Source organism: Ictidomys tridecemlineatus, chromosome 6, assembly GCF_052094955.1.
Source record: "Ictidomys tridecemlineatus isolate mIctTri1 chromosome 6, mIctTri1.hap1, whole genome shotgun sequence".
Classification (NCBI taxonomy): Eukaryota; Metazoa; Chordata; class Mammalia; order Rodentia; family Sciuridae; genus Ictidomys; species Ictidomys tridecemlineatus.
Genome location: NC_135482.1, coordinates 13905486 through 13932377, shown reverse-complemented (window position 1 = coordinate 13932377; position 26892 = coordinate 13905486). Strand labels below are relative to the sequence as shown.

General features: G+C 36.7%; 2 protein-coding genes across 5 annotated transcripts in view; one reads left to right on the top strand and one right to left on the bottom strand.

Annotated features, from left to right (window-relative positions):
• Window positions 1-1824: 1824 nt before the first annotated feature.
• Mterf2 (mitochondrial transcription termination factor 2) overlaps window positions 1825-26892 on the bottom strand; it is a 31719-nt gene continuing 6651 nt past the window's right edge. The window contains exon 3 of the mRNA XM_005322324.5: window positions 1825-25872. Coding sequence (XP_005322381.1) covers window positions 24663-25814 — 1152 coding nt within the window. The 5' untranslated portion in view covers window positions 25815-25872 and the 3' untranslated portion in view covers window positions 1825-24662. The remainder of the gene's footprint in view (window positions 25873-26892) is intronic.
• Tmem263 (transmembrane protein 263) lies at window positions 3235-21330 on the top strand. 4 transcript variants are annotated; one of them, XM_078052887.1, is made up of 3 exons: window positions 3235-3348; window positions 15095-15160; window positions 18537-21330. In XM_078052887.1, exons 2-3 carry the CDS (start codon window positions 15100-15102, stop codon window positions 18821-18823), a joined length of 348 nt encoding a protein of 115 aa, XP_077909013.1. In that variant the 5' UTR covers window positions 3235-3348; window positions 15095-15099; the 3' UTR covers window positions 18824-21330. The 4 variants fall into 4 exon arrangements, with proteins under 4 accessions (XP_077909013.1, XP_077909012.1, XP_005322382.2 ...); XM_078052886.1 differs by lacking the exon at window positions 3235-3348 and adding an exon at window positions 4063-4197; XM_005322325.5 differs by lacking the exon at window positions 3235-3348 and adding an exon at window positions 7137-7260.

The window sequence follows — 26892 nt, the reverse complement described above, 5'->3', positions numbered from 1 at the left end:
TTATTTCTACCAGTTTATAAGTATCCAGCTCAAGTCCTTATAAATGTAGGCTTGATAATTTTAAAAATTGCCCCTCCTTTTTGCTGCCCCAGATGCTTTCTCCAGTTCATATTCATAGCTATCTTTTTTTGTATTCATTCTCATTTTTTGACTACATATTTTTAATTTATTCATATTATCCTTTGATAATCTGTTAATGCTTGATGCACATATGTCTTGTCTTTCTCAAAAGTTTAAATTCCGTAAGTTTAAAAAATAGATCCTTTATCTTCTGGTGCTAGACACATGGGTAGTGTATGAGAAATGCCTGATGTTTTGGTTGTTCTCCTGGTTATAAGAAATGAAGGTTACAATTCCCTTAAGTAATGAAGGAGAGAACTGGAAATAATCCAGACAAGGTCAAACAGTCCATAGGAAGAGCAGGGCTTGTAACAGAATTAGGTGATAGCATATTTCGTATTCCTCTATACTAGATGGTAGAACCAGGTATAGGAAATCAGACCTAAACTGGGGTACTCAAATTACTCATTAAAGGTATTTGAGAGCAGAAAGTAGCCAACAGTGATCAAGTGTGGTGAGCAAGCACACAAAAAAACATAAGAGCAAATTGAGTATCTTTGAACTGTGGTCATCCTACTGAAACTAGTGCTGCCTATTAGGGAGTATAGTAGTTTCTCTATTCTATAGACTTCATATTTGTGACTTTACCTCACCAACATTCATGATTTTGTCTATCTTTAGACATGATTACAGAGTTGTCTTATTTTTGTTTTGACCATCATAATCACGGAGTAGCCTGTCTCATGTAGATGTTCTCTGAGATATTTCTGTTCAACAGGAGATCATCCGAGGCCTAATTGTCAGGCAAGTTCCTAACAACTTTGCTGATAGCACTAAGCCATTGACTGGATGTTAAGTATTGCCCTTTTTTCCCCTCAGAATATAGTGGTTAAAAACTTGGGCTTGACAGAACTGGGTTTGATTCCACTCTACTCTTGAATATATGTGGAACCTGGGCAAAAATAATTTCTGTTTCTCAGTTTCCTTGATGAATATAGGGAACAGTGCTTGCCTTGTTGTTGACAGAGATAATACAAGCCAAGAGCTTGTGTCAAATCTTAATTGTTGTTATATCACAGGAAAAATTAAGAACAATATTAGGGCAAGAAAAGGAAAACCAAAGAATAATGTAACTGGTTCAGGAGAGCTAAAATGCAGTAAAAGTGAGGAAAACATTAATATTTACACTGGATCACAAACTACATAAAGCTGACAATTGTCCAGCTCATTTCCCAGTGTCAGGATAATGCATTATACTCATGAAAACATGGTGAAACATGGAAAAATGTGTAAACTTTACACCAAGTGAGTTGTCATTTGATTTTTATTTTTTTGTTTTTTAGTTGTAGACGGACACAGATACTTTTATTTATTTTTATGTGATGCTGAGGATCAAACCCAGTATCTCACACATGCTAGGCAAGTGCTCTACCACTGAGCTACAACCCCAGCCTGTGATTTGTCACTTGAGTCCACACAGACATACTGGGAACAACAAAAACTATTATTTGTGCATATAACAGGAGGTAGGTTAGAATGTTGGGTAGGGTGGATTGGATCTCTTTCAACTTCAATGTGCTATTGGTATATAATTTCTTTTTTTGCTTTCACATTTCTTATTTCTGGCTTGCTTCTTTCTGGCCCTTTTTGAATCACCTCATCTTGTTAAGCAATGTCACATCTAATTTCTCCAGTTGCTCAATAAGGCAATGTATCTCTGTGTGTAACCAACTAGGGGAATACTCAGCCAATTAAGAGACTGAATAGAATGACACATACTGTAATAATTTATTTTGTTAAAACATAAGTTTTTGTCAGAAAGCACTAGAGACCCATTATTTTAAGACATTACAAAACTCTTCAGAACAATAGACAAAGTTTCATTTTAATAATCCAAGAAAGAGATTTCACAGCATAGGAATCATTAAGTGGAGTTCAGCATATTAAACGAAGGACTTGACTTCCTTCCTTGAGTCTCCTTCTGTTGCATCAAGGTATCTCAAATCAAGATAGAATCCTTTTATGGAAGCCATTCCATCAAAATTCCATTATTTTCATTTTAAACCCAGGAGTGGATGGGCACTAAGTGGTGCTATTCACTTTTAAAGGTGAGAAAATAGGTAATAAGAAATGAGTAGGCTCTGACTTGCAAGAAATAGATGACTACCTTCATTCGCAGTTTCAGAATGTTCTGGTGAACTCTCAAAAGAGCTCCCCTACCTCTTGGTTGGTTTATAAAATAGATTCAACTACAGCTTTGAATAACTATTAAAAATTAAAAATCTCTCAGAAGTGCCTAGTTTTATATGTCATTTTTACTTTAATAAATTCTATAATAGAAAGAAGTACAAGAAGAAACAAAGTGTAATTATGCATTTCATGATTTTGCCTAGAGTCCCAACCTGAAAGGTCACATGTAAAGATATATTAGAGACTTCTGTGACAAGAAAATAGAGGAAGTATCCATAACTTCACATGCTGGGTAAACACAACAACCCACAGATACTGCTAACCATCTAACCATATTTAAAGAGCAGGATTTAAAATCTCCTTTGAGTTCTGTAAAACTACAGTGTCAACTTGTTAACTTCAGCACAGTCAACTAGATGGATTTAATTCATTGTTTTGATGAATTTAAAAAGTAGGCTGATGCCATATACTATATTTAGTCCATTTTAAAAAAGGACTAGATCAAAGTTAGCTTCTTTCAGGATGATTTCTTGGTTAGTGTGCCTATTTTTCCCCTGAGCCTTGTTAATAGTTATTACTCAGTTGCACCACCCTGATTATTTTGTATTTCAAAAAATATTGTGAACATTTGTTCCATGTTTATATTCTTTCTTGTATATATATTTTTTTCATGTGTATTTTTTGACTTGCTAATTAGATCATAAAAGGAAAACTCGCACATTTGTGTAAGATGTCAGTTTATAAAGCCCTTTCATACCTGCCACCTCTTCTGATCTCAAAGCAGGCATGATGGATTTATGGCCATCTTCATGGGATAGATGTTGACCAAAGAAACACAGCACTTATCTTCTTTGGTCCTCAAAACAACCTGGGGAGGCTACCCGCAGCCTCCTTTGGAAGCCCAGCCGCACATGACAGATGGCTCAGCTGCAGGCAGGGCTGGCCACGTGGGAGTGCACAGACCATATCCTCTGGCAGCTGCTCCGCAGGCTGAGCCTTCGCCCCGGGCTCTCATTTCCAACTCACCCTCTCCCAGCGTCTGGCAAGCGCCCGGCCTTGCACTAAGTGAGCGCTGGGCGGCGAGGACGAACGGGGCAGGTCGGTACTCCCAGGCACTTCGAGGGCAGGAAAGAGTAAAAGAAACCTCGAAACACACACAAGCCAGGTCTCTCCTCACCCCATCGCTGGGTCACAAAGGCGAGCCTCGACGTGGACGGCTGAGTAGGCCCAGCTAGTCACTCCCCCGAGGGCAGCAGCTTAAGAAAAAAGGCTGAGGCCCCCGGGCGAAGAAGAACCGGAGAAACTGGCGACCGTCTTGCCTTCCCTGGGGCGAAGGTTCTAAATTCCCACGACCGTTACTCGGTGGCGCAACGGAGACTTCTGGGGGCCGCCAGGGTTGGAGCTCGGGCCGGAAGGCCGTGGTCCGCGCGTCCCCGGGTTTCGCGCCCCTCGCCCGACCTGATTGGACGGTGGGGGAAAGGGGGCGGAGAGACCCCAGGATGAGGCGCGCGCAGTCCTGCGGGGGTTCCCGCGGAGGCACCCGGGGGCGAAGGGCGGGAGCACCACCGTGGCACCGCGCCTGCGCACGTCGAGAAGTGACTGGCTGGGGGCTGCTGGGAGGGCGGCAGTTCGAGAAACGGGTGGGCGCGGGAGGGGGCCGCGGGTGCGCGTGCGCGCGTGCGCGTCGGAGCCGGAGCCGCGGGAGGAGGCGGGAGCTGAGGAGGCTGCGGAGGGGGCGGGTCGCGTCGGGCGCCACGTCCGCAGCCAGAGGCCGCCGCCGCCGCCGACCGAGGCTTCAGGCTCCGCAGCTTGAGGGGAGCCTCGGGAGCCCGCAGCTGCCCAGGGCTGTGTCCGGCGCCGCTACCGCCCAGGCCACCTCAGCCCTCCCCGCTGCTTCCCGCTCCCTCCGCCCGGCCCCAGCCCCAGGCGCCGGCCCCGACCCCGGCGGTAAGTCGGCTGTGGGGCGGGGGGCGCCGCCCGGCTTCCTGCCCTCCTCGCTCTCCCTTCTTCCGTGAGCTCCCCTACACCTCCTCCTGCCTCCGGGCCGGGCCTCCCCGAGCCGGGCCTTTCGGGGTGACTGAGGGGGAAGGGGGAGGGGCGGGACGAAGTTGGGGGCTGGTGGAGGTTCCCTGGCGGGGTTACTCGGCTTTTGTATTTCTGACTCCGGGGCCGCGGTTGGAGGCTGGGGACTGCCCCGACTTCGTAACGTCCTGGGTGTCAGGGTGGGGGCGGGGGCGACCGCAGCCTGGAGAGGGACGCGGCTGAGGGTCTTGTGTGCTGTGCGCCCTCGCCCCGCTTCCTCCCGACCTGTTGATAAACGACCCTCTTGGGTTCAAGTTCATAGGGCTTGGCTTCTTGTACTTGGACCTTCCCAGTGCTCTTCCCAGGTAGGAGGCTCCACTCCCCCGCCTAGCCTCGCCTAACCTGAACCTCCAAGAGTGGGAATGGAGAGGGGCGCTGGCGGCGCCGAGGAGGACCTGGGGTGCTCTGGAGCACCCATCAGTGCTGTCCCTGTTGACCCCAGTCAAGTGTCTCTGCCATGCACGCCCAGCTTAAGATTAGTCCCCAGGCTCACACTTCCAGTCACAGCTTCACTCCTAAACCCGTTTTACACAGAAATTCAGGAACCCTACTGGAGCGGGGGTCTTCTGGGGGTACAGAGTGAAGGCAAGGAAGGAGGTGCTGAGTTTAGCCCTAGCCAGGGCGCCTCCAGGGTCATTTTCTGCCTCTCCTGCCACGTCACTCTCTCTGCTAAAGAAAAAAAAAATTGCTAAGTGCCTAGAGGGATCAATGGGAGAAGGGACTGCCGGGAAGTGTTAGAAACACCTAGAGAAGAGGTTGGTTCTTTTTTGATTTATTGAATCCTTGTGAACGCTGTGCCAATTCCAAATGAAAATACTTTAGGTACTGTGATTATTTATATATATTCTTGTTTAACCTTTAAAACTTGCACTGGTATGGGCGCTCTTAAAGACTGCCCAGGAATACTGATAATCAGACCAACATGTACGTGGGTGTGTTCCCATGCCTGCTTTTTAAAAAGAAAGGGAGAAGTAACTTTAATAAATCTGTATGCATCCTGTTTTGCTTTTTCCAGTTTTCGTTGCTTAGGTCATTGTTATAACAAAAATACCAGAAACCGAGGAAAAATGTTTCCATTGACAGCATCATTAGAAAAGTTTAATACTTTAGGCAAATACATATGCAGGTGTGTGTGTGTGTGTGTGTGTGTGTGTGTGTTTTAACTCAGGAAAATCTACTTTCTTTGTTTCATGTATTCAGTATTTGCTCTTTTCCTGCTTCCTGAGGAATGTGCCTGGTTTATATATAAACACCTTAAGAGTAGAGCCTTTGTATTCTTGTTCAGCGACTAAGTGTTCCACACAGTTAGGGTTGCAAATATCTGTTGAATTGATGAATATAATTTGGAGTAGATGATGATGTGTTGGTTGTCTTGTTTGACAAGAGCATTGCAGTTCTATTTAATGATTCATTTAAGGACAACACTTAATGGACAGTGCTGTTTTGACACTGTCAGTTGTTACATGTCACTGTGTGTACACTTGTAAAGTTTTATTGACATTACTTTTTCTTTTTTGCTAGACTGAATGCATTTCTTGTGGTCTTATTTATTGTTGATTAAGGGGTAGGGACACCTCTGTAAGCATAATGTTCAGAATAGTTGGTTACCTAAATAAGTTTAAAAACTACTAAACTGTTTAGTGTACATGACTTGGTATATGTGTATGAGTCTCCTTGCATTTATTTGGCAGAGAAACTAAAACATGGGAGTGAGGATATGGCAGAGTTCCTCTCTATATACATACATGTAGAAGAACTTAGCTAATTTGTTTACAGTCTTTTTTTTATATATAGGAAAATCAGCACTTATTGTTTAATAACATTTGAAAGTGACTTCTAAGGTAAACTGTTGTGCACTGTATTTTTGTGTTTGAATGTTACAAAAAAGGTTAGTGTGATTTAACTTCCTTGGCATGTTAGAGAGGTGGTACTCACAGACAAATTTGTATACTGTTTTCATTATGAACAAAAATTTTAAATTTACAAGATGTTTCTGAAACCCACAAAACATTGATTCATCTATTTTCCTTTTAAAAAACTAAAAGAAGCTTTCCAAGGGGCATTTGTTTACTTATTTCTATTATTGGAATAAATTACCCTCTAGGGAATAGTGCTGTTATTAATCTTTGCTTAATATTTTTGCCAGCTGTTGTATCTATGATACTGTTGTATGGGACAAGAATTATCCATTCTTCCTGCTTAAAGTAACTGCTAATGAATTTGCTGTCAGAGGTCTTTCACATTTCAGTTTCTTAAAAATCCACTTATAATCAGTTTTAATTGGTAGTGTAATAGTTTGTCATGTGTTAGAACAAAAAGATGGAATTGATTTATGTCCTTAGAATCAGTTACATCTTTATCCAGATCTAAAGGCTGTTAATCTGTCATTATACCTTCTTTAGGAAAGTATATTTTTTTTAAATAGAAACTTGGGTGCATTATGGGCTTCTAGAGAGCAGATAATTTTGTTTCTTGAATGAATGGTTCACTAAACTAGTAAGTGCCGGGCAGGGCATGTATTTCATTTTGATTGTAAACTTTGGCTCAGTAATTTTTGTATTTTTAATCAAATTGAAGCTTTAAATGTGTAACAGGATACTTGCCACATAGGAGGAGGGCTCAAATACATGTTGAATTAATGATTCAGTAAGTTTAGGGCAGGGTTTATATAGAATTTAATGATTTTGTTGATTGTATCATTTAAGGGTAACATTTTTTTGGGGGGGAGTGGGTATTGGGAATTGAACTCAGGGGCACTTGACCACTGAGCCACATCCCCAGCCCTATTTTGTATTTTATTTAGAGACAGGGTCTTACTGACTTGTTTAGCGCCTCACTTTTACTGATGCTGTCTTTGAACTCTGGATCCTCCTGCCTCAGCCTCCTCAGCCTCTGGGATTACAGGCCTGGGCCATCGCACTAGCAAGGGTAACATTTTGAAATCATCATTTTTATACTTTTACTGTTAGTTGGTGCTTAATCCACATGTATACTTTTAAATTTTATTAGCAGATTCTTTTTTTTTAAGGGTTAGGGGTATGTTTGTGTTCACAATTCCCAATATAAGAAAACAGGTTTCTTGTAATGGTGATAATAAACAGAAGGGTAATATGTAAGACCCTTTTACCCATGAGTTTTACTTTCTCCAGTTTACCTGTGTTATCTGTGGCTAACCATGGTCCAAAAATATTAAATGGAAAATTCCAGAAATAAAACATTCATAAATTTTAAAATTGCACATTGTTCTGAGTAGTATGATGAGATCATGCATTGTCCCACTCCGTCCTGCCTGGGACATGAATCATCTCTTTGTTCACTGTATCCATGCCGTATGTGCTACCACCTTTTAAGCACTTAATAGACTTTTGGGTTATCCCATTAATTATCATAATGCTTATATTCAAGTAATATTTTATTTTATTTAATAATGGCTCAAAGCACAACAGTAGTAATGCTGGCAATTCATATATGCTAAATAGAAGCTGGAAAGTGTTTCCTTTAAGTGAACAGGTGAAAGTACAATGAGATATTTTAATAGATGGCATATTAACATAATTTTATTATTTTACTTATTTATTATGTATTAAGGTATTTATAACACATTATTTTACTATTGTTAATCTATTACTGTTCCTAGAATATAAATTAAGCTTTATCATAGAAATGTATGTATAAATAGGAGAAAAATGTATTATATATAGGGTTTGTTATTATCTGTGGCTTCAGATATCCATTGGGGTGTTACAACATATCCCAAATGGATAAAGGGGCACAACTTTATAAAAAATATTTTTTCTTTGTAGAAAGTGGTGCTGTCCATAAAGAGTTAATAGCTCTAAAAGTTTGGCACATATATGTGGGTAGAGGTTAGGCATAGTTTATATATGAAAAGTACAAATGATATTATAGATTAAGGATTTTAGCAAATACCTTTATAAGAATTCTGTTTTATCATACAATATGAAATGCAGAGGGAAAATCCCAAATAGCTGTGTCTTTTAGGCAATTTTTAGTACCCTAGAAGTTCAGGAGGAATTTTAATGCCACATACTTGCTACTAAGACCAGTGAAGGATCAGATGGGGTGGCACATCCCTGTCATCTAGTGACTTGGGAGACTGAGGCTGGAGGTTCACAAGTTTTGGGCCAGTCTCTTGGTGAGACCTTGTCTCAGAGGATGGGGTAGGGTAGTTCAGTGGTAGAGTGACTCTGGATTCAATCCTTGGCACTCCCTCCCCTCACCCCTCACCCCCTCCCCTCACCCCTCACCCCCTCATTCCCCAAAAAAGATCTGTGATGTACAAGAAACTCAGACATTAAAATAAAAACAAAAACCAGGCTATGTGACCTCTTAGGACTTCAAAGTTCCTCTAAATATCAAGTCTCTCTGTTGTCTAGTTAGACCTATGCTTGGCTTGGCAAGGCTCCTGATATATTTTTATTGTTTATTGATAATCCTATTGGTACATCTTGGTAATAAATTTAATGGTCTTAAATTATTTTTCAGTTGTAGATGGACACAATACCTTTATTTTTATTCATTTATTTTTAAGTGGTGCTGAGGATCGAACCTCACACATGCCCTGCAAGTGCTCTACCACTGAGCTACAACCCCAGCCCTTGCTAATAATTTTAAATGTAGCTGTGAATGTTTGTTTAATAGTATCTAATTTTCTGCATTTTAGATTAGAAATACTCCTAATCCAAGGGCAGACTGAACACATTGTGGGAGTAGAAATTCTGTTGGGCTGGCAGGGGAGTGCTGGCAAATCTGAAAGTGTGCTTTAAAGCAGCCCTGGGCAATAATGAAATTATTTGAAAGCCTGTTTATCTTAAGAAAAAGAAAATTCCCAAGTACTTTTAATTTTACTTTTTACTGTGTATTAAAAAAACCAAAAACAAACAGAATAACCAGGAGCTAGGGCTGTAGCTCAGTGGCAGAGCACTTGCCTAGCATGTGTGAGGCCCTGGGTTCGATCCTCAGCGCTGCATTAAAAATAATAATAATAATAATAATAAAGTAAGTGCATGCTGTCCATCTACAACTACAAAAAATGTGTTTGTTTTTTTTTTAAACTGAAATTACCGTGGAGTAAAATGCATGTATCATGTTTTTCCTGTGGAGTAAAATGCATGTATCATGTTTCTTGGAGCCCCTAGCTTTACCTACTTATAAAAACATAAATTTGAAAAGCACAACCCTAGCTTAAACTAGGGTTGGGCCCTAAGTTGATAGGCATATTTTCTTGTGATGCTTAAAATTAATGTGGATATAAGTGGTTTGTTTTTATCCAACTTATTCCATAAGTACTTTGTAGCAGCTTACAGCAAAAAAAAATACTAACAAAATGGTAAAAATATGAATAAGTTTGCAAACCAGAGAAAATAGCAACCAGAGAGGGGTGCCAGGAGATTATGGAGGAATAGGGGAGCAGAAGACAGGATACAGCTAGACCACAGGAGCCTACTTAGTAGAGCTTGGATTTTAGCTGTAAGCTTCCTAAAAATCAAAGGGAGAAGGGAGATGACATATCTTTGTGTCTATTAAGTAAGAAAATACACAGATTTCAAAGAAAACATGTTGAATATTTAGGTGAAATGAGGAATTTTCTGAATAATTAGTTCTAAGGAAGTTCTTATGTAGAGTTCCATGTCAGAGCTATCAAGTGATAATAGTGGGTAATATCCTTAACAATATTGGACTGTTAATATAGTAATAGCTTGGATAAGGCTATTTGTCAGAGTTTTCTTTTTTTTAATATTTATTTTTTTAATTGTAGTTGGACACAATACCTTTATTTTATTTATTTATTTTTATGTGGTGCTGAGGATCGAACCCAGGGCCTTGCACATGCTAGGCAAGCGCTCTACCGCTGAGCCACAACCTAAGCCATGTCAGGGTTTTCTTAACAAGAGCATAATTGAACAAAACACAGTAGTGTCATTTTCTTAAAGAATCACATGATTTAAGAATATTATTTTTTAGATGACTAACTTCATCTGTAGATGAAAACCTAAAATAACTAGAACTAGATGAACTTTAAAGTATTATTTATGAACATTGTTGATTTCTGAGACTTAAAAATATTTTTTCTTTAATTACAAAAATGATACTTATTGATATAAAACATTAAAAATCAAAACAAAGATGCTAACTACATACATATCTATGTATGTGTACATATAGAAATAGTGGCTGGGCAGGTGGCCCAGTGGTTGAGAGCCCCTGAGTTCAAGTCCTGGTACGCCCCCCCCACCACCAAAAAAAAGGTAATGTGTGCAGTATTTATATATATATAAATGCTATATATGCATGCTAAGTATATAAATACTACATAAACACCATAGATGTATGTAAATCTATATGTTATAAATACTATATATATGTTTACTACATGGTACTAATAAACTGTAAATACTTTGTAGGCGTTTTCCTATTCTTTAATTGCAGTCTTTGTTAACAGCTTGGTGTGCTTCTTTCCTGTCTTTTCATATAGATTTTTAAAATAATTTGATCATATGAAATATACCTTTTATGCTAGCTTCTAAATATAATATTAGCATTTTCCTGTAATATACACTCTTCATAAATTATTTTTGTCTGCAATGTATATGTCTTTAGGAAGCTTAAAATTCCTCTCTTGCCTTCCACAAAGCTGTACTCATTTGACTGTGCATTTGCAGGTTCATTTGGGTTGTTTTTGCTGGCTTCTCTTTGAAAAACATGATTAGTTTAAGGTTATCAGTCTACTTCTTATCACTCTTTTCCTCATTCATGTCATCCACACACCACAGCTTCAGCTATCACTTCAAACCACTCTAAGAACCTCAGCTCTAACTTAGACTTCTTAAGTCTCTGGTCCCTTAAATCCATTTGCCTGTTGAACATCTGCTATGGATGCCTTGAAAGCATATCTTCTGTCTTCATCACCATCTATGTCTATGTAGTTGCTTACACAAGAAATTTAACATCCTAGATTCTTCATCTTTTTAATTTTTTTTAGTTGTAGAGGAGCACAATTCTTTTATCTTATTTATTTTTATGTGGTGCTGAGGATTGAACCCATTGCCTCACACATGCTAGGCAAATGCTCTACCACCGAGCTACAGCCCCAAGTTATATTCTGCTTCACACAATAAAACTTAAAAGTATTTAAGGCTCTGGAGTTGAAGTAGTGAACAAAACCAAGCCCTTGTTCTCACAGAACTAACCTTCTAATTGGGAGAGACACAAAGAGGATACATTTATTGACAAAGCTATGAAGAATGTAGAGCAGGGTTACTCAAAATGATAGAGTAGAAGAGATGCTTGGTTATTATAAGGTGGTCAGGGAAAGTCTTATAGGAGATATTTTCACAAGGACCTGAAGGAAGGAAGGAAGCAAGCCATGTATAGATTGGAGAAAAAGTCTAAATAAGGAACTCTTGTCTTACTGGAGCAGAACGAGCAAGAGGTAGAATGGTAGGAGATATCAGAGTAGAAATGGGGGTTAGATGTCTGGCCTCAAAAGCCAAGGTTTAAATACTCTGGATTTTATTTTGAGCAATCTAGGAAGCAGGGGGGTTTAAGAGTAATGCATAGCTGAATTAAAGGGGGAACAAAGCTTGGAGACCAGTTCAGAGATTTTGTAATATCATAAAAGATTAAGATGGTTTAGACTAAAATGGTGTTAGGAAGAGATGGTGGGAAGTGGTTATATTCTGGATTTATTTACATAACATAATTAGTTGATTTTCAGGTGAGAATATAAAAAAAAGATGAAGGGTGACTTCTAGATTTTTTTGTCCAAGTGTTTGTTTAGACAGGAAAAACAGTTGAGACTGTACTAGTACAGTAGCCACTTACTATGTTTAATTTCTCTGTCCTTCCATCTGTTCTTGCTTTATCTAGCTGCTGCTTTTATATATATAAATTTTTAGTTGTAGATGGACACAATACCTTTATTTTATTTGTTTTATTTTTATGTGGTGCCAGGGATCAATCCCAGTGCCTCACACATGTTAGGCAAGCGCTCTACCACTAAGTCACAGCCCTGGCCCTTTAGTTAGCTTCTTAAAGCATACATGTGACAGTTAACTTTATTCAAGTCTCTTCCTTGCCTACCCACAGAAATTTGAAGGCAGTTCGTATTGTTTAGACTACGTTGCATATATTTTATGCTGTCATAGTATAAAGTAGCTCTAATTTTTAAATGGTAGTCTTTTTCATTTTTTAGTTATAAGATAGGTAAAGTTTAGAAAAAGAATTTTATAAGGATTTTGTGTCAGTAAGAAAAGGTAAGACAGTTAGTAGGGATTTATGACTAGGGATCAGAAAGGTGCTTTTGAAATGTAGTTACTATTCTAATCCTATTTTAAAACTCCAGTTAAAATATATGAGTGCATATAATTTTCCCCATATTTGTATATAGGGTATTGTAACTTCTGTTGATCAGATAAGCGATTAATCAAGTGATCTTGTGGATTTGTGTGTGTGTGTGTGTGTGTGTGTGTATTATAATATACTGGGATTACAATGGTGAACAAGTTAAAGATGTTCGTCCTTTTGAAATTGTGTGTGTGTGTGTGTGTATTATAATATACTGGGATTACAATGGTGAACAAGTTAAAGATGTTCGTCCTTTTGAAATTAACAGCCCAGCAGGGAAGAAAGTGATCTAACATAGTAATGTTTCACAGGAAGAACACACATATTCTGCCAGAAATTTCTGCATGTTTAGAATTTGTTAAATAGCATTTTTCATCTTGTTAGGGCTAGAATATCTTCATTTTTTATTTTAAATGTCTTAAAAATCAAGAATCTAATGATCTAATTTTCCCCATGCCATATAGTTTATGATCAAGCTGGGATTCAAACTTAGAATTTCTGAAACCAGAGTTGTAACCACTATGTGTATAATTTTTAATGATTTTACTATGATGATAAATCAAAGAAAATACAAATATGAATAGAAATATATGTAACTTTATAGTTTGAGGGTTTTTTAAAATTAAGGTAAATTAGTCATGAACCTCTTCTAGTAATGCAACAGCTGATATTCTTGGCTTTTTAAGAAAAAGATCACATGCTTTCTTTTTTTAATCTTAAAATCATATGGGGGTGATTTTAAACTTAAAGTACATATGTACTGAATTAAAAAACAGACCAGGATAAGATTAGATGGTATTGCTAAGTGGCCTGAGTCAGGATTTTCACTACAGCAAAACACACACACACACACACACACATACACATACACACACACACACACACACACGACATTTGCTGTTGGATTTTAGGGTGCTGTGAAGCTCCCTCTTACATAGGATTTAGATTTTAAAGGCATAGCAAGATGAATTGCATGAAATTATAATTACCTTTGAAAATCCTGTACTTCTCAACAACCTCAGCTTGGACCACACCAAGCCACCAACATTTTTTGCCCAGATTATTGAAATAGTCTTCTAATAGGTTGTTCTCCTATTGTTTGTTATTTCCACAGCAGCCAGTATGATCTTTTAAGAATATAAATCAGAACATCTTGTTCCTCTGATCAATCCCTTCTACTGGCTTCTCATTTCCCTCAGTTTAAAAGCCAATCTGCATCAATCCCTGCTGGGGCCTGTGTGATCCTTAGGAGCTCTTTGACTTCCTCTCCTACGCTTTTTGGATGCTGTCCTTGCCATACTTTCCTCTTGCTGTTTTTTCTACCTTGACTCTTCACCTAAATATCTGATATCTTTACCTCCTTCATAGTTTACCCTATTTAAAAGATCACTTTTCTTCCCCATCCTACCCTTTTTTTCTCTTTAGCATTTAACACTGTTTGACAAGCACTATAGTGTTGATATATTATCTTCCTCAACTGGAGTGACTTTTCATGATGGCAGGTATTTGGTCTTTATTGATCACTGCTATACCTCGTGCTAAAACATTGCTTAGCCCAGTTCAATCACTATTTTTAAAATTAATTAATATATTAATACTAAAGTACATTGTTTGATGTCCTTTTAAAATATCTGTTGTATATGCACAGACAGAGTGATTTAGGCTGTAAAGATGTAGAGCTGAGAAGTCAGTAGACACTGGAATCACAGAACCAGAGTTTTTTGTTTTTGTGTATATGTGTGTATGTGTCTAAGACAGTATGTCATAAAAAACACTTTTAGACCAATCTTGACTGTCTTGGTCTTTACTTAGACATATGAATTTAAAAGCAAGTATCTTAAGATAATAAAGGAGAATGGGAAAATAAATTTTAATCATGTTTTTTTCATCCCAACATAGTTTGTTTTTGTTTCCTAGGTTCTCTTAACTACTTTTAAATAATTATGTTTTTAAAATTGTATTTTTTTCATAAAAGATTTTGAATTGTTACTTTTTTTTAAAATCAGTGCTCTGAGAACAAGAACAAAAAAGTCATCAAAATCTTTTACTGATTCAGATTGAGGGTGTCATCTGTATAAAAGATATATGCTTCTTTTTTTCCCCAACCCCCACCTTCCAACTCTTTTTTATTGGTAATTTTCACAAGTTGAAGCCTCATATTACCAACTCTAGGAAAGCTGATACTGTGACTGCCACTCTTCAGTTAGTGTTTCAGATAAGATATATTTTGTTCACTGGTGTCATTTAAGGTATTTCTTAAATACTGCAATTTGAAATAGAAAAGAGACAAAATGAAGTAGTCTTGTGATGAGCATTTATCTAAATAAAGTCTTAATTTAGCATGAGAATAGTAGTAGTCTGATCTTAAAATGAAATGTTTGTATGGTTTTTCTAGGAGCTATGAATCAAGCAGATAAAAATCAAGAAATCCCATCATACCTTAGTGATGAACCACCAGAAGGCAAGTATACAGTTACAACATGAAAGACGGAAAGAATATACGAGTGAATGAAAATTTGATTGATTTTATTAAATTTATAGAATTATAGCTTGTTTACCTGCTCAGTAAATGTTTTAAAAGTAATAGAAGATAAACACTTGTACTTTTTAATTAAGAAGCACAGGTATTGGTGAGTGGAGACACAATTTAACTTTTTTTTCTTGAGACACAATTTAATTTTATCATGTAAGGCTTATTTTCCTGTCACATTTTAAAGACCATTTCACAAGGAAGAACATCTTTTCATAAACTGTTTATTTTTGATGTCCTGTATACAAAAAAGATCAGCTTAATTTAAGAAGCATTTGAGATTTGTTGTTAAACTCCGGTTATCCATTGTATTATAACTGGTAGCTCTCTCTTCCTATATTAATAAATACATGGTTATAGGGTCTTTTAATGTCTTTCTGAATCATAATTCTCTTATAGTTTGAAAATTATGACATCATGAAACATTTTTCTATTTCTTTACTTCCAAAAGCCTTGGAAATAATAACTACCCCCTGGATTGTCCTCATTCCATACAGAAAATGACTACAGGCTTTTTTTTTTTTTTTGAGAATTTTTAATATTTATTTTTTAGTTTTGGCGGACACAGCATTTTTGTTTGTATGTGGTGCTGAGGATCGAACCTGGGCCGCACGCATGCCAGGCGAGTGCACTACCACCAGAGCCACATTCCCAGCCCGGCATTTTTAATTTATAGTTTTGGCATAGAATGTTATTAAACTTAATATAAATAATGATCTTGGAGGATTGCATATTAATTGCTAGGGCTGGAAGTCCTGACTCTAGGTGTTATATTTTCCTCCCAGTTATGTTATCCACTTTTCAAAAATTTTTTTCATATATTCGTAGATAAAAACGAAATTGCTAGGAAAATAACACAATGAAAAGCTTGCTCTTAAGTCTAAAAGAAGATGGAAGAACTAGCTAATTTGGTTTAATTTAGTTTAGTTTGCTTGGTGGAAGAATATCCTGGAAAATTATTAGCTCTTTTCCATGCTTTATTTTTTAGGACTAGAACGATTTAGTTTTGAAAAGTTAGGTCTCAAGAGAAAATTAAAAGGACTTTATGGAAAGAATTCAGGAAAAGGATAAAGGCATCCAAGAGGATGACAAGAGAACAGAGCCTCAGGAATATATTTTAATGTCAGCTGTTTAACAAGGGTAACTGCAAAGCAGATAATTTGTGTGGTGGCAATTAAGAGTACAGAGTAATTGAAGAGAATAACAATATTTAGCTTATTTAGTAAGAAAAAATTATTTGTCTTCATTAAATTTGGCCAAGTAAGATAATTTTGTTAATGAGGTATTTGGCATGATTCAGTCATCTATGTTATCCTTAAATCAGGGTATTGCCTCTCTTCCTAATGTATTTGACTTTAATTAAAAAAGAATTATCAATTATGTAATCTTTTCCATCATAATTTTATAATTAACATATTAAAATGCTCATCTATATCATAAGCATTTTATTTCAGCCATTCAAAAATTGTATAAATTATGCTTACTATTTGTTTCTCCTTTTGTGGTGCTAGGGATTGAGTTCAGGACCTTGTACATGTTAGGCAAGTGCTAGGTCACTGAGCTACATCCCCAACTCCTTAATAAACACATTTTTTTTTTAATTTAGCCATTGTTATATCCATACCTAAACACTATTTTGATTAATGACTGAGATTTTCCCAACTTATGGTACAATGTTGTCCTGTGTACCCAAGAATTCATCTTTATTTGTGCGAGATTATACTTTTTCAGTAGGTAAAATCTGAATTACAAACTTCCTATGAAGTTTAGAAAAACACCATTGATGATGTGGCATTGTTGCTTAAATTATTAGGTGACAAAGGAGAAAAGACCTGTGTTCATTAGAAGCTGGTATGATGAAGCTTTTATGAAATCTTACTATATAAGTTTGAAGTTACATCTAATTTTTATGGCTCTATTTAAAAAAAACAACCTTCAACCAACCAAAGAAAATTAACTGATGACTTAGAAAGAGCTAAATTTCTTATATTGATATTACTTTTCTGGGGTATCTAAAAATAATTTTTTTAAATAAGATGTTTAAAGTGCAGACTTTTTTCCCATAAGAATCACTGAGGAAGTGATATAAATATTAACAATGTATGCTATAGTGTATATTTTACTTACATCTAAATAAAAGTGATATTAGGTAACAATTTTAAATTATGAATAGTTTTGTTTTTCTGTTTTTACACAGTATTAGTTGTTTAAGTATATCATTAAGGGACACAACAGAGCAGGGACCCAAATATATTTAAATCAGCGATTTTCAGCTTTTTGATATCAAAAAACTTCTTAAAAAATTGAGGCCCAGATGGCTTGTGTTTAGTAAAAATTGAATTTGAATTTTATTCACCAAAAGAACCCAGTATACACATTACATGTTAACCTGGTTATCATGTTCTTATGAAAAGTGACTCTTTCCTAAAACAAAAAAATATCATGAGCATGGTGACACTGTTTATACGTTTTTGCAAATATCTTTAATGTTTGGGTTAATGGGTGACAGCTGCATTTTGGAGTTATTGCTTCATTCAGTTTGTTGTGGTATTTAGCTTCTGGAAAACTGTTGTAAACTTGTGACACAATGAAAGTGTAAAGTCAATGACATGTTAATATTACTATGAAAGTAGGTGTTTTTTTTTTTTAATTTAAAGTTGTAGATGAACACAATACCTTTCTTTAAATTTATTTTTATGTGGTGCTGAGGATTGAACCCAGAGCCTCACACATGCTAAGCAAGCACTCTACTACTCTGAGCCACAACTTCAGCCTGAAAGTAGTTTTCATCTGTGGATATCTTCTGAAATGGCCTCAGGGTTCCCCAGGACTCCTGGGTTGTATTTTGAGAACCACTGCTTTATATGAAGACTGTTTCAGTAGTGATTGAATCCTATCAAGGAAATTGAAGGCTATGTAAATATTTTATTTTTATTTTTTTCATGGTTTTGGGATATTTAAAAAAGATTTTCTTTTTTTTTTAAAGATTATTTCTTAACAAAACTATAAATCAAGGAAGCATGTAAAATTAGATCTTTTAAAATAGGATTGTTTTATGAAAGTTGCCTCGTCTCTAAATCATTTCTTTTCATAGGTATTAAAACTTAGTTTTGGACCAGCATATGTATACAAAACTATACCCTCGAGGCAAGAACTCCTCAATGTCTTTCAATCAGTCAACTGGTTGGCTTCTCAAATCAACTTTCTGATTGTGAGGGAGACTGTTCAATGACTTTTGTACTGCTCTTTATATTTATATTTATATTATTTCTTTATATTTATATTTGATTATATTTTCTCTCATTAGGTTCAATGAAAGATCATCCACAGCAGCAACCAGGCATGTTGTCCCGTGTGACTGGGGGTATCTTCAATGTTACAAAGGGAGCTGTTGGTGCCACCATCGGTGGTGTAGCTTGGATTGGTGGAAAAAGTCTGGAGGTGACCAAAACAGCTGTTACAACTGTGCCTTCCATGGGAATAGGGCTGGTGAAAGGGGGTGTTTCTGCTGTGGCTGGAGGTGTTACAGCTGTTGGGTCCGCTGTTGTAAACAAAGTGCCCTTAACAGGAAAGAAGAAAGACAAATCTGACTAAAATATGGAGATATATTGCTCTCCACAGCATTATGATGCCAGTGGCATTGAATTGCTAAATTATGGACTACAACCAAGTCACCTGTTTTGGACGTTTATCTTCTAAACTGCTGTGTTGAAAGTATTGACGACTGGCTTTCATCTAAAAAGAAGAGACCAATACTAGCACAGTGTATGAAGGTTTCTCATACTCAAATTCCAGGTTTTTATCTGGTAAAATGTTACTCTTATTCAGTTGTAACTGAAAATATGGTATGTTTGAATATTTACTATAAGTCTTTCAGTTTGACTAAAAATGTGAAAGTTGAATTTAGTAGATGATCTTTACAGTTCCATATGTACAATGTGCCAGGTAACTCATGCCCCTTACAAAGGGAACTTTGAACTACATAAACTGTACCTTTGATGTGCCTAATAGTTTCAGATGTCTTAGTTTTTTAAAACCATAGTTGTTTAGGCCAAGAGGCATTTTGTTTCTTATTTAAGCTGGCAAAAGTAGCAGGAATTTGAGAAGTTTAAAAGAAAAGATAAATGGTTTTATGATAATATTAATCATCTTTTGTTAGATATGCATTGTATTCATTTAATCATTGATGCCTTACAAAAGAAAACATCTTTTCTAATACCTTAAATATGTGCAGTTCTTATAATTATCTATGGATTTTTTTTCAAGGTTGTAAAATTAGTTTTCCCTCTTAAGAATCTCAGGAGTGATGGGATAAAGGCATTTCTTGCTGTCAGTTGATAAGACAGTGCTTGTTAGCTGTTCTGTTAAGTCGTTAAGGTCAAATTGTATATTTCAACTTGGATTCTTACTTCATTGTTAATTCACCTAACAGTGCCTAAGGAGTATTTCTTAGCTGTTCAGAAGCTATGTTGGAAGAGTTTCAGATTAAGGAGGAACAAATATTAAGTATTTAAAAATTACCTAAAAGCATCCAAGATATAAAAAGAATCTTTCACACCTATTCTGTCTTTTTAGGATGTCTTAAAGTATCAGTAGTTCTCCCTTTTAAAAATACAATAAAAGCAATCACAAATATGTAAGGACTGACTTTTAAACTGAATGAAATGGGCTCCATACATCAGTTTTGAATATAAAATATAAGTGCTTTCTATGATTTACATAGGCTTTTAAAAATATCTTACAGTCCTTCAACACAACTGTAGACTTCATACCATTTTTCAAATCAATTTCAGATAGGGAATTGAAGTTTTTGATTATGGATGGCAAATGTGTCATATCTTACTACATTTGTCATCCTGTCTCATTCATTTCAAAGTTACATAGCTAGAATTTTGTTTCATGTTTAGCTTCATGAAAATTTAATAATTCACATGTATTTGGCATTCCTTATAACTGAGGATTATACCTTGATCCTGAAAAAAGCCCTTAATTTTCTTTACACTTCAAGTCTGGAAATTTGCCCATTCTTCCTCTACCTCCCAAAGGGAGGAAGAAAGGGCAGTGGGGTCATGTTCTCCAGTAAGTCATTCAACATAGTATCTCTGAGAACTTGAACAGATCACTCTGAAACCTGAGGCTTATATAAACCACTACAAATATTACATTAATAATGTGATTAACAATTGGATAAGAATATCACTTTTAGCTTTCATAAATACCAGCAGGAATTTTGAGCAAATCTTCACAGGGTCTTGAACCTTTCACTTATACAAAACTGAAGTCATCAGGAGTTCAATCCATGAGGAATTAAATAGTCATTTATTTCATGCAATATGTTGGTATATTGGTCAAATGTTTTAATTAGCAAAGGGAATTTGTTTTAAACTCCAAAGTAGATAAATGCTAAATGATCTAAGTAATGGTATTAGAGAACTTGTTTTCTGCTGTTACATAAATTACTGCTTCATTGCTAGTATTTTTAATTTCTCTTACATAGTCATAGGCCCTGCTGTTTTGTACTTGAATTTCTTCTAAGGTATAGACTTTAGTTTACTATATGCTTGCATATTTATTTTTAGCTTTGCTTGTCTTAAATTTGCTTGAGGAAAATGGATATAATTCATTTCTGCTACAGAAAAGCTACTTGGTACATTTTATTTCATCCAGATTGTTTTAAATTCTAACCACAACTTTGTTCAGAGGGGCTTTTGCAATGGTAGCAGAGAACTGTACAAATGTACAGTATAGGTTCTTGTTGAATGAACTTACCCTTTGATGATATATGTACAGCTGTATCCTCAAGTCTTTTCCAGTTTATTTACATAGACTAGCAATTTGACCTGTTAAACAGGACGTTGACTTCAAGAAACTGCAATCGTTTTATACACCTGGAGGTATCTTACTCAGCTTATTTTTTGAGTGGGTATTTGGCACAATGAAGATAAACTTGTGTGACCCACTTGAATGACTGATCTAATAATGTTGACATGAATCCTGTACTTACCAAAATGTCAAGTGAAAATAATTGATGATTAATTTTTTTGTATTAAAGAATGGGAAACAAACATGAACTTGTTAATAAAGCACTATGATCTGCAAAAGGTGAAATGTTTCATAAAGATGGAGAAATAAAGGAAATTTAAATACAGGATAATCTTAAAACTTAGTTACATAGCAGTTTAGAAAGTGCTATATCCAGTTTTTAATTTTTGTGATAATAATGTACAAACATAACATTCCAACATAACAGTGAAATATATTTTAAACACCCGTAATAGATTAAAAATGCAGATTTCTAGGTTTTACCTCAGTTTGCCAAATCTCTGCAGGATAGAGCCCAGAACTGCATTTTAATAACCTCTGAAGGTTACTGTGCACACTGAAGTCTGAAACTGGGGAAGGAGTTTATAAAGTAGGGAGCACCTCTTAGACCACTCAATGGGCAGAAATGAGAAACAATGGGGAGGAAGGTAGGAAACTACTACTTATTGGGCATCTGCTTTCCTGCCAGGTCCTAGCCTACATCATTTAATCAGCATAAGGTTTAGGCCAGAAACATCTTCAAAACCTTTTTTTTACAAATGCAGAACTGGCTAACTTTCACATTGTTAGTTGAATTTCCTGTATTGATTTTGAATTAGTGTCAGTCACAACTTCTCCAGCTTAGGTCCAGAAACAAATGGGCCTGTTCAGTAGCCAGTCTTTCCTTCTGGTGTTGATATTCAATGTAGGCTGTATGTTTGATTTATCAGGAAGCTTACTGGAGTAATGCCAGGTGATCATATTTACTGTGGCAACAAATTTTATTTTGCTGTAGAAATAAGTTTAATGTAATCATACATAAATTGAAGGCAATTTAATTTTGTTATTAGAACCTTTTCTCAAAGAGGAAATGAAATTGACTAGTGTTTCATGCAAGAAAAGCTCCCCTTGCCATGCTGTAGATTTTCAGTTTTTTAAAAGTTTTATTTCATATGGAGATAGGAGAATGTAAGAATGGAGAAAAGGCAAAGCAAAACTATTTCAGAGGCCAAACAAACAATGGAATGGAATTTGGCCTAAGGGAAAATAAAGTCAGTATAATTGCTGGACTGACCATAAATGTGGATCTGTTTTTAAAAAAATGGTAATCTTCAAATATGGAATAAGCTATAGTTGTATTTTCTAACTGCCTCTGGTTCCCTGTGCCTGGACCCGAGGACCTAAAATTTTAACTTATATATTGACTATAGTTTCTTTTTAAATCAGTGTCCGGAAAGGACACGTGGGCTATTGAAGTTTTGTCCAATTATCCTCCCCTTCCATTGTGTGTTTACTTTCCTCTCAAATGACTTCCTCTATTTCCAACCTTCCACTTGTTTCCTCCCTGATTCTACTGTCATTTGCAAAGAGGCAACTAGACAGCCCCTCCCCTGCTTTTCATTCCACTGGCTCCCATCAACCTGCCTACGTCTATCCCAGGCTCTGTGGACTAGGACCAGAATCTCTGCTCTTAACCAAAGTCAATCTTCCTTCCTTCCTCAAGGCTATTAATCTTGCAGTTTTCCATCTCTTATTTGTGTCTCTTGGGTTATACCCTTCAGCATATAAACATGTTCGTTAAACAAAAATTAATCTTGAAACTTCATTTAAAATTTTTTCCTTCACAGCAAAATGACTTTTCCTTGTCTCCCATTCTCTTTACAATCCACTCCAGTTGGCCTTCTCACCTTCTTCATTACACCAGAAACACTCTTCACAGGGTTAATCAATACTTTCCTTTTTGCAAACCTGCTAGTCTAAGAGCCACAGCCAAGTAATATGATGCATGGCATTTTTGGTTGAAAGGTGACACCAGCTAGCCATTGAGATATGATTGTTAAGATTTGCATTCATATGGATATTGGACTCCTGCTGTTCACCTTGGCCTGCTATGGGACTCCTGGAGAGTTCCCATTGGTTGGGGATACAGTAGGAGGGAATTCCGGGAGAGGAACTTGCTGGGGGGGGGGAATTCCAGGAATCGGGATTGTTGGGGGGGGGGCATACGGGGCATTGGCGGCAGTTTCAGAAAATAAAGTTTGTTCCTGCTTGAGTGGCTCGTGATTTTGTGCCCAGCCAGACTGCGGCAATTCTCTACCATAGTTGACCTCCCATTGGAATTGTTACAGACCATGTCTTCTTTTCTTCCTCTGATCAACTTTTCCCATGCTCACAGCTGTCTTAATTCCAAATCTACATTCCAGACAATCTCATCTAGACCCATGGCTTTAAATACCACAGTATGCAAATGATCCTCAAATGTGTATCCCCAGTTTTGACAACTCCAGACTTAGTCATTTGCACATTTGACATCCCTGCTAGAATGTTTAATAGGCATCTCAAAATTGACATCTAATCACCGGGTTAGATGTATCTAAACCAACTGATTAGTGTATCTAAACAGATATTTTCGAGAGAGCACCAGAGAGTTTGCAAGAAAGAGAACATATTACTGATTAATGCCAGGACAAAACTATGCAAGTGTTCTCCTTCACATTTAGAATGAGATCCTTTCTATTCATAAGGTTTGAACAGAAGCCAGATCTGAATAAATCTAGGCTCTCCTACTTGGCAGCTGAATAACATCTCTAAGTTTGTTTCCTCTGTAAAATGAGGAAAATACTGAATGCACATAAGTGCTTCATGAGAGATAATGGTTGATTGGTTTCAAAAAGGCCACAAAGGTAGGCTTCTGTACTACTTTTGGATTAGTAATACTTGGTTCTCAAAAGTATTTATTCCAAACACAAGTTCTCAAAAAAAAAAAAAAAAAAAGGTGTCAGAAGCTTGCTAATGCTTCACTAACACTAAGCTACAATTCACGTAAAAGCAAAGTGATGTTTCAGGGCTGGTAATAAGGAAGACTATCTACATCTTCAATAAAACATGAGTAAATGTTCCCATATTTTGAATTAAGAGAGTGTACTTGTCAATTTTTAGAAATGATTCACTTATAAATTATCACACTGATGTGCCATTGAATAGTACAAGAGTTTTTGGAATAATAGTTCAAGGACAATGAATTAACAACTTTGTAAAAAGTGCAGTTTGTATTTTGGGTTTTTTTTTTGTACTAGGGATTGAGCCCAGAGGGCTTTTACAACTAGGCTACATCCCCAGCCATCTTTATTTTTTGAGACAGGGTCCCATTGAGTTGCTTAGGACCTATGTTGCTGACCTTAAATTTGGGGCCCTCCTGCTTTAGCTACCTGAATCTCTGGGATTATAGGGATGTGCACCACAACCAGTCTGTATTTTAAAATATGCAAATGAGTCACAGATCATCTACTCAGAGATAACACCTCAGAAGCTAGGTCCTTAAAATTACTGGTGCCCATTAACTGCCTGAATTGCTTAAGTATCTGAGAATCTGTTTCATTATTGTTAAGAAGAAGTAACATCAGTCAGTAAGTCATTCTTCAACATTTAATGGTGCCACAGGGTTAAATAATGGCCTCTCTTTTTTGGCTTGAATTTTGCCAAAGTTAGCTTCAAACTCTTTTTTTGTTCCATTTAGATTTGCTAGGTGTCCGTCCTTTATTCTGTAGCCTAAAGAATTTAGTTTCCTTATTCTGTACTGAACTATCTGTGGCGTTAATTCGAGAACCATTGGTGTCTCTCTTATTTGAGCTATGGAAATTCCTTCTTTTAATAATCCCTGAATTCTCTCTTCTAAAACTGGAACAGAATAATATAAAAGAGCAGGACATTTCAAAACTAATTGCTTCAGGTCATGATCTGTGCATTCAAAAGCATTTTTAGAGAAGGAAATACTGTTCTGGATACCTCTTGGACAAAGTTGAAAAAGAAATCCTTTGAGTTTGGACAGAAGTTGAAGAATTTCAAAGTTTGTAAAGCCTTGCTTCTGGAGAAATTCTAGTGTTTCCTTTATAGTTGTAGGAGACCTTAACAAAATAAATGGATTTTGGCTTAATAATTTTAGTAGCCAGACTTTCATGTTGGCCTCAGAGCCACCTACATTTAGGTAACTCTCTTGAAGGAGCTTTATCATTTCCTTATTCTTCTCAACAGGATTATGAAAAATATTGGATGCAGTTGTCAGAAATCTACTAATGACTACATTCTTGAATCCCAGCTCTTGAAAGAACTGAACATTGAGCTTTAGGTTCTCCTGGTTCTTAACAATAAAGAAAGATTCTGGAAACTGCTCTATTAACTTGACTAACTCTTCCTCATTTTTGCAGACCAACTGCCAGAGTTTTCTCTGGGTGTCAATAGCAGCTGGACTACAGACAATTGCTTCTGGGCAGCGTTCCAAAATACTGGCTATTACAGCCTCATCAGCACCTAGTTCTTGTAAAATATTTGCAACTTCTTCAACATAGGTTTCATCCTCCAGAAGTACCCATCCTTTTAAACTTCGAATTTTCCTAATGTCAACTGAAAATTTATAGAGCGTTTCCACTGTTCTTTTATTTTCTTTGTTTGACTGCCTGTCTGTTGTAAAGTATGCTAGAAAGGGTTTGTATTTTGGAGTTGATTGCATCTTTCTGAAAAAACACAGCCTGCAAGGCTGCGATCTCACCAGCAACTTCCACAACATGCCTGTAATCCAGTGGCTACTTCCCACAGTCCTGGGACTCAGAATGCAGCCAGTGCACCTATAAGAAAGAAGATAGAGGTTTTTAATGTAAGAAGTGTTGACTTTTAGAACATAGACACTAACAGGTTAGTTCTAAGTAGTAAGTATAGAAATAAAATGGTTTTACATTAGGAAAATTACTCATGGAACATTTAAATATTCTTTTAGATGAACATCTTTCTACATTGTCTGAGATTTATTACAACTTTGTGAAGTAGTTACTTCTGCTTTGCAGATCACCCATATCAAGACCACAAGAGGTGGTAAGATCCCAGCCCTGCAGGCTGTGTTCTTTCAGGAAGATGCAATCATACTCCAAAATTCAAACTCCTGGGCCTCAAATTTTTTTTCCCCACACAAATTTTCCTTCCTACAACTGTTGTTTTCTTGTAGGAGACACACATTACACACACAGACACACACAAACACTGAAATGTTTTCCGTTTTTCCAGTTGATTTATCATAACAAATCCAAATGACTCTTAGGAAAGAGTCATTTCTAATTTTGTATTTTAGAGTAAATATTTTTGTTGAACAGCTACCATACAAAATAAGTCAGTTTATTTTAAATTAGTTAATAAATGTATGCTTGTTTTATTAGAATCATGTGAGTGAAATTTCTTTTATAAATCCAGAATTAAAATAAATCTTGGCCAGGAAAATGAGAAGTGCCACATGACTGCCTTAGTGGGGCCAGGAGAAACTGCCAGCTGTGGAACGGTGGCCACATTTTAAACCAGACTTGCCAGCTATTCCCACTGGATGCTTTTGGGTAGCATGAGATGGCTACAGTGCATCTGATACACTGCAGCCTTTACCACTGCCAGTTGGCCACACTCCACCTCCATCTCCTTAGGGTCTCGCTGAGCCCAAGAATTAAACTGACATAAAACAGATTAACTGGAGAAAACAATAGAGATTGATTTAATACTAGTTTTACATTGCATGGGATTCATCATAAGACCCCAAGAAATAGTATAGAGTTAGTTATGCTAAACTGGGCAAAGAATAGTACACTATGAAGAAACAACCAAATTGT

Excerpts from the sequence above, each read along its gene's own strand:
- Tmem263 (XM_078052888.1), top strand. Across the intron at positions 15,161-18,536 it reads TAGTGATGAACCACCAGAAG|GTTCAATGAAAGATCATCCA; the intron begins GCAAGTATACAG and ends TTCTCTCATTAG.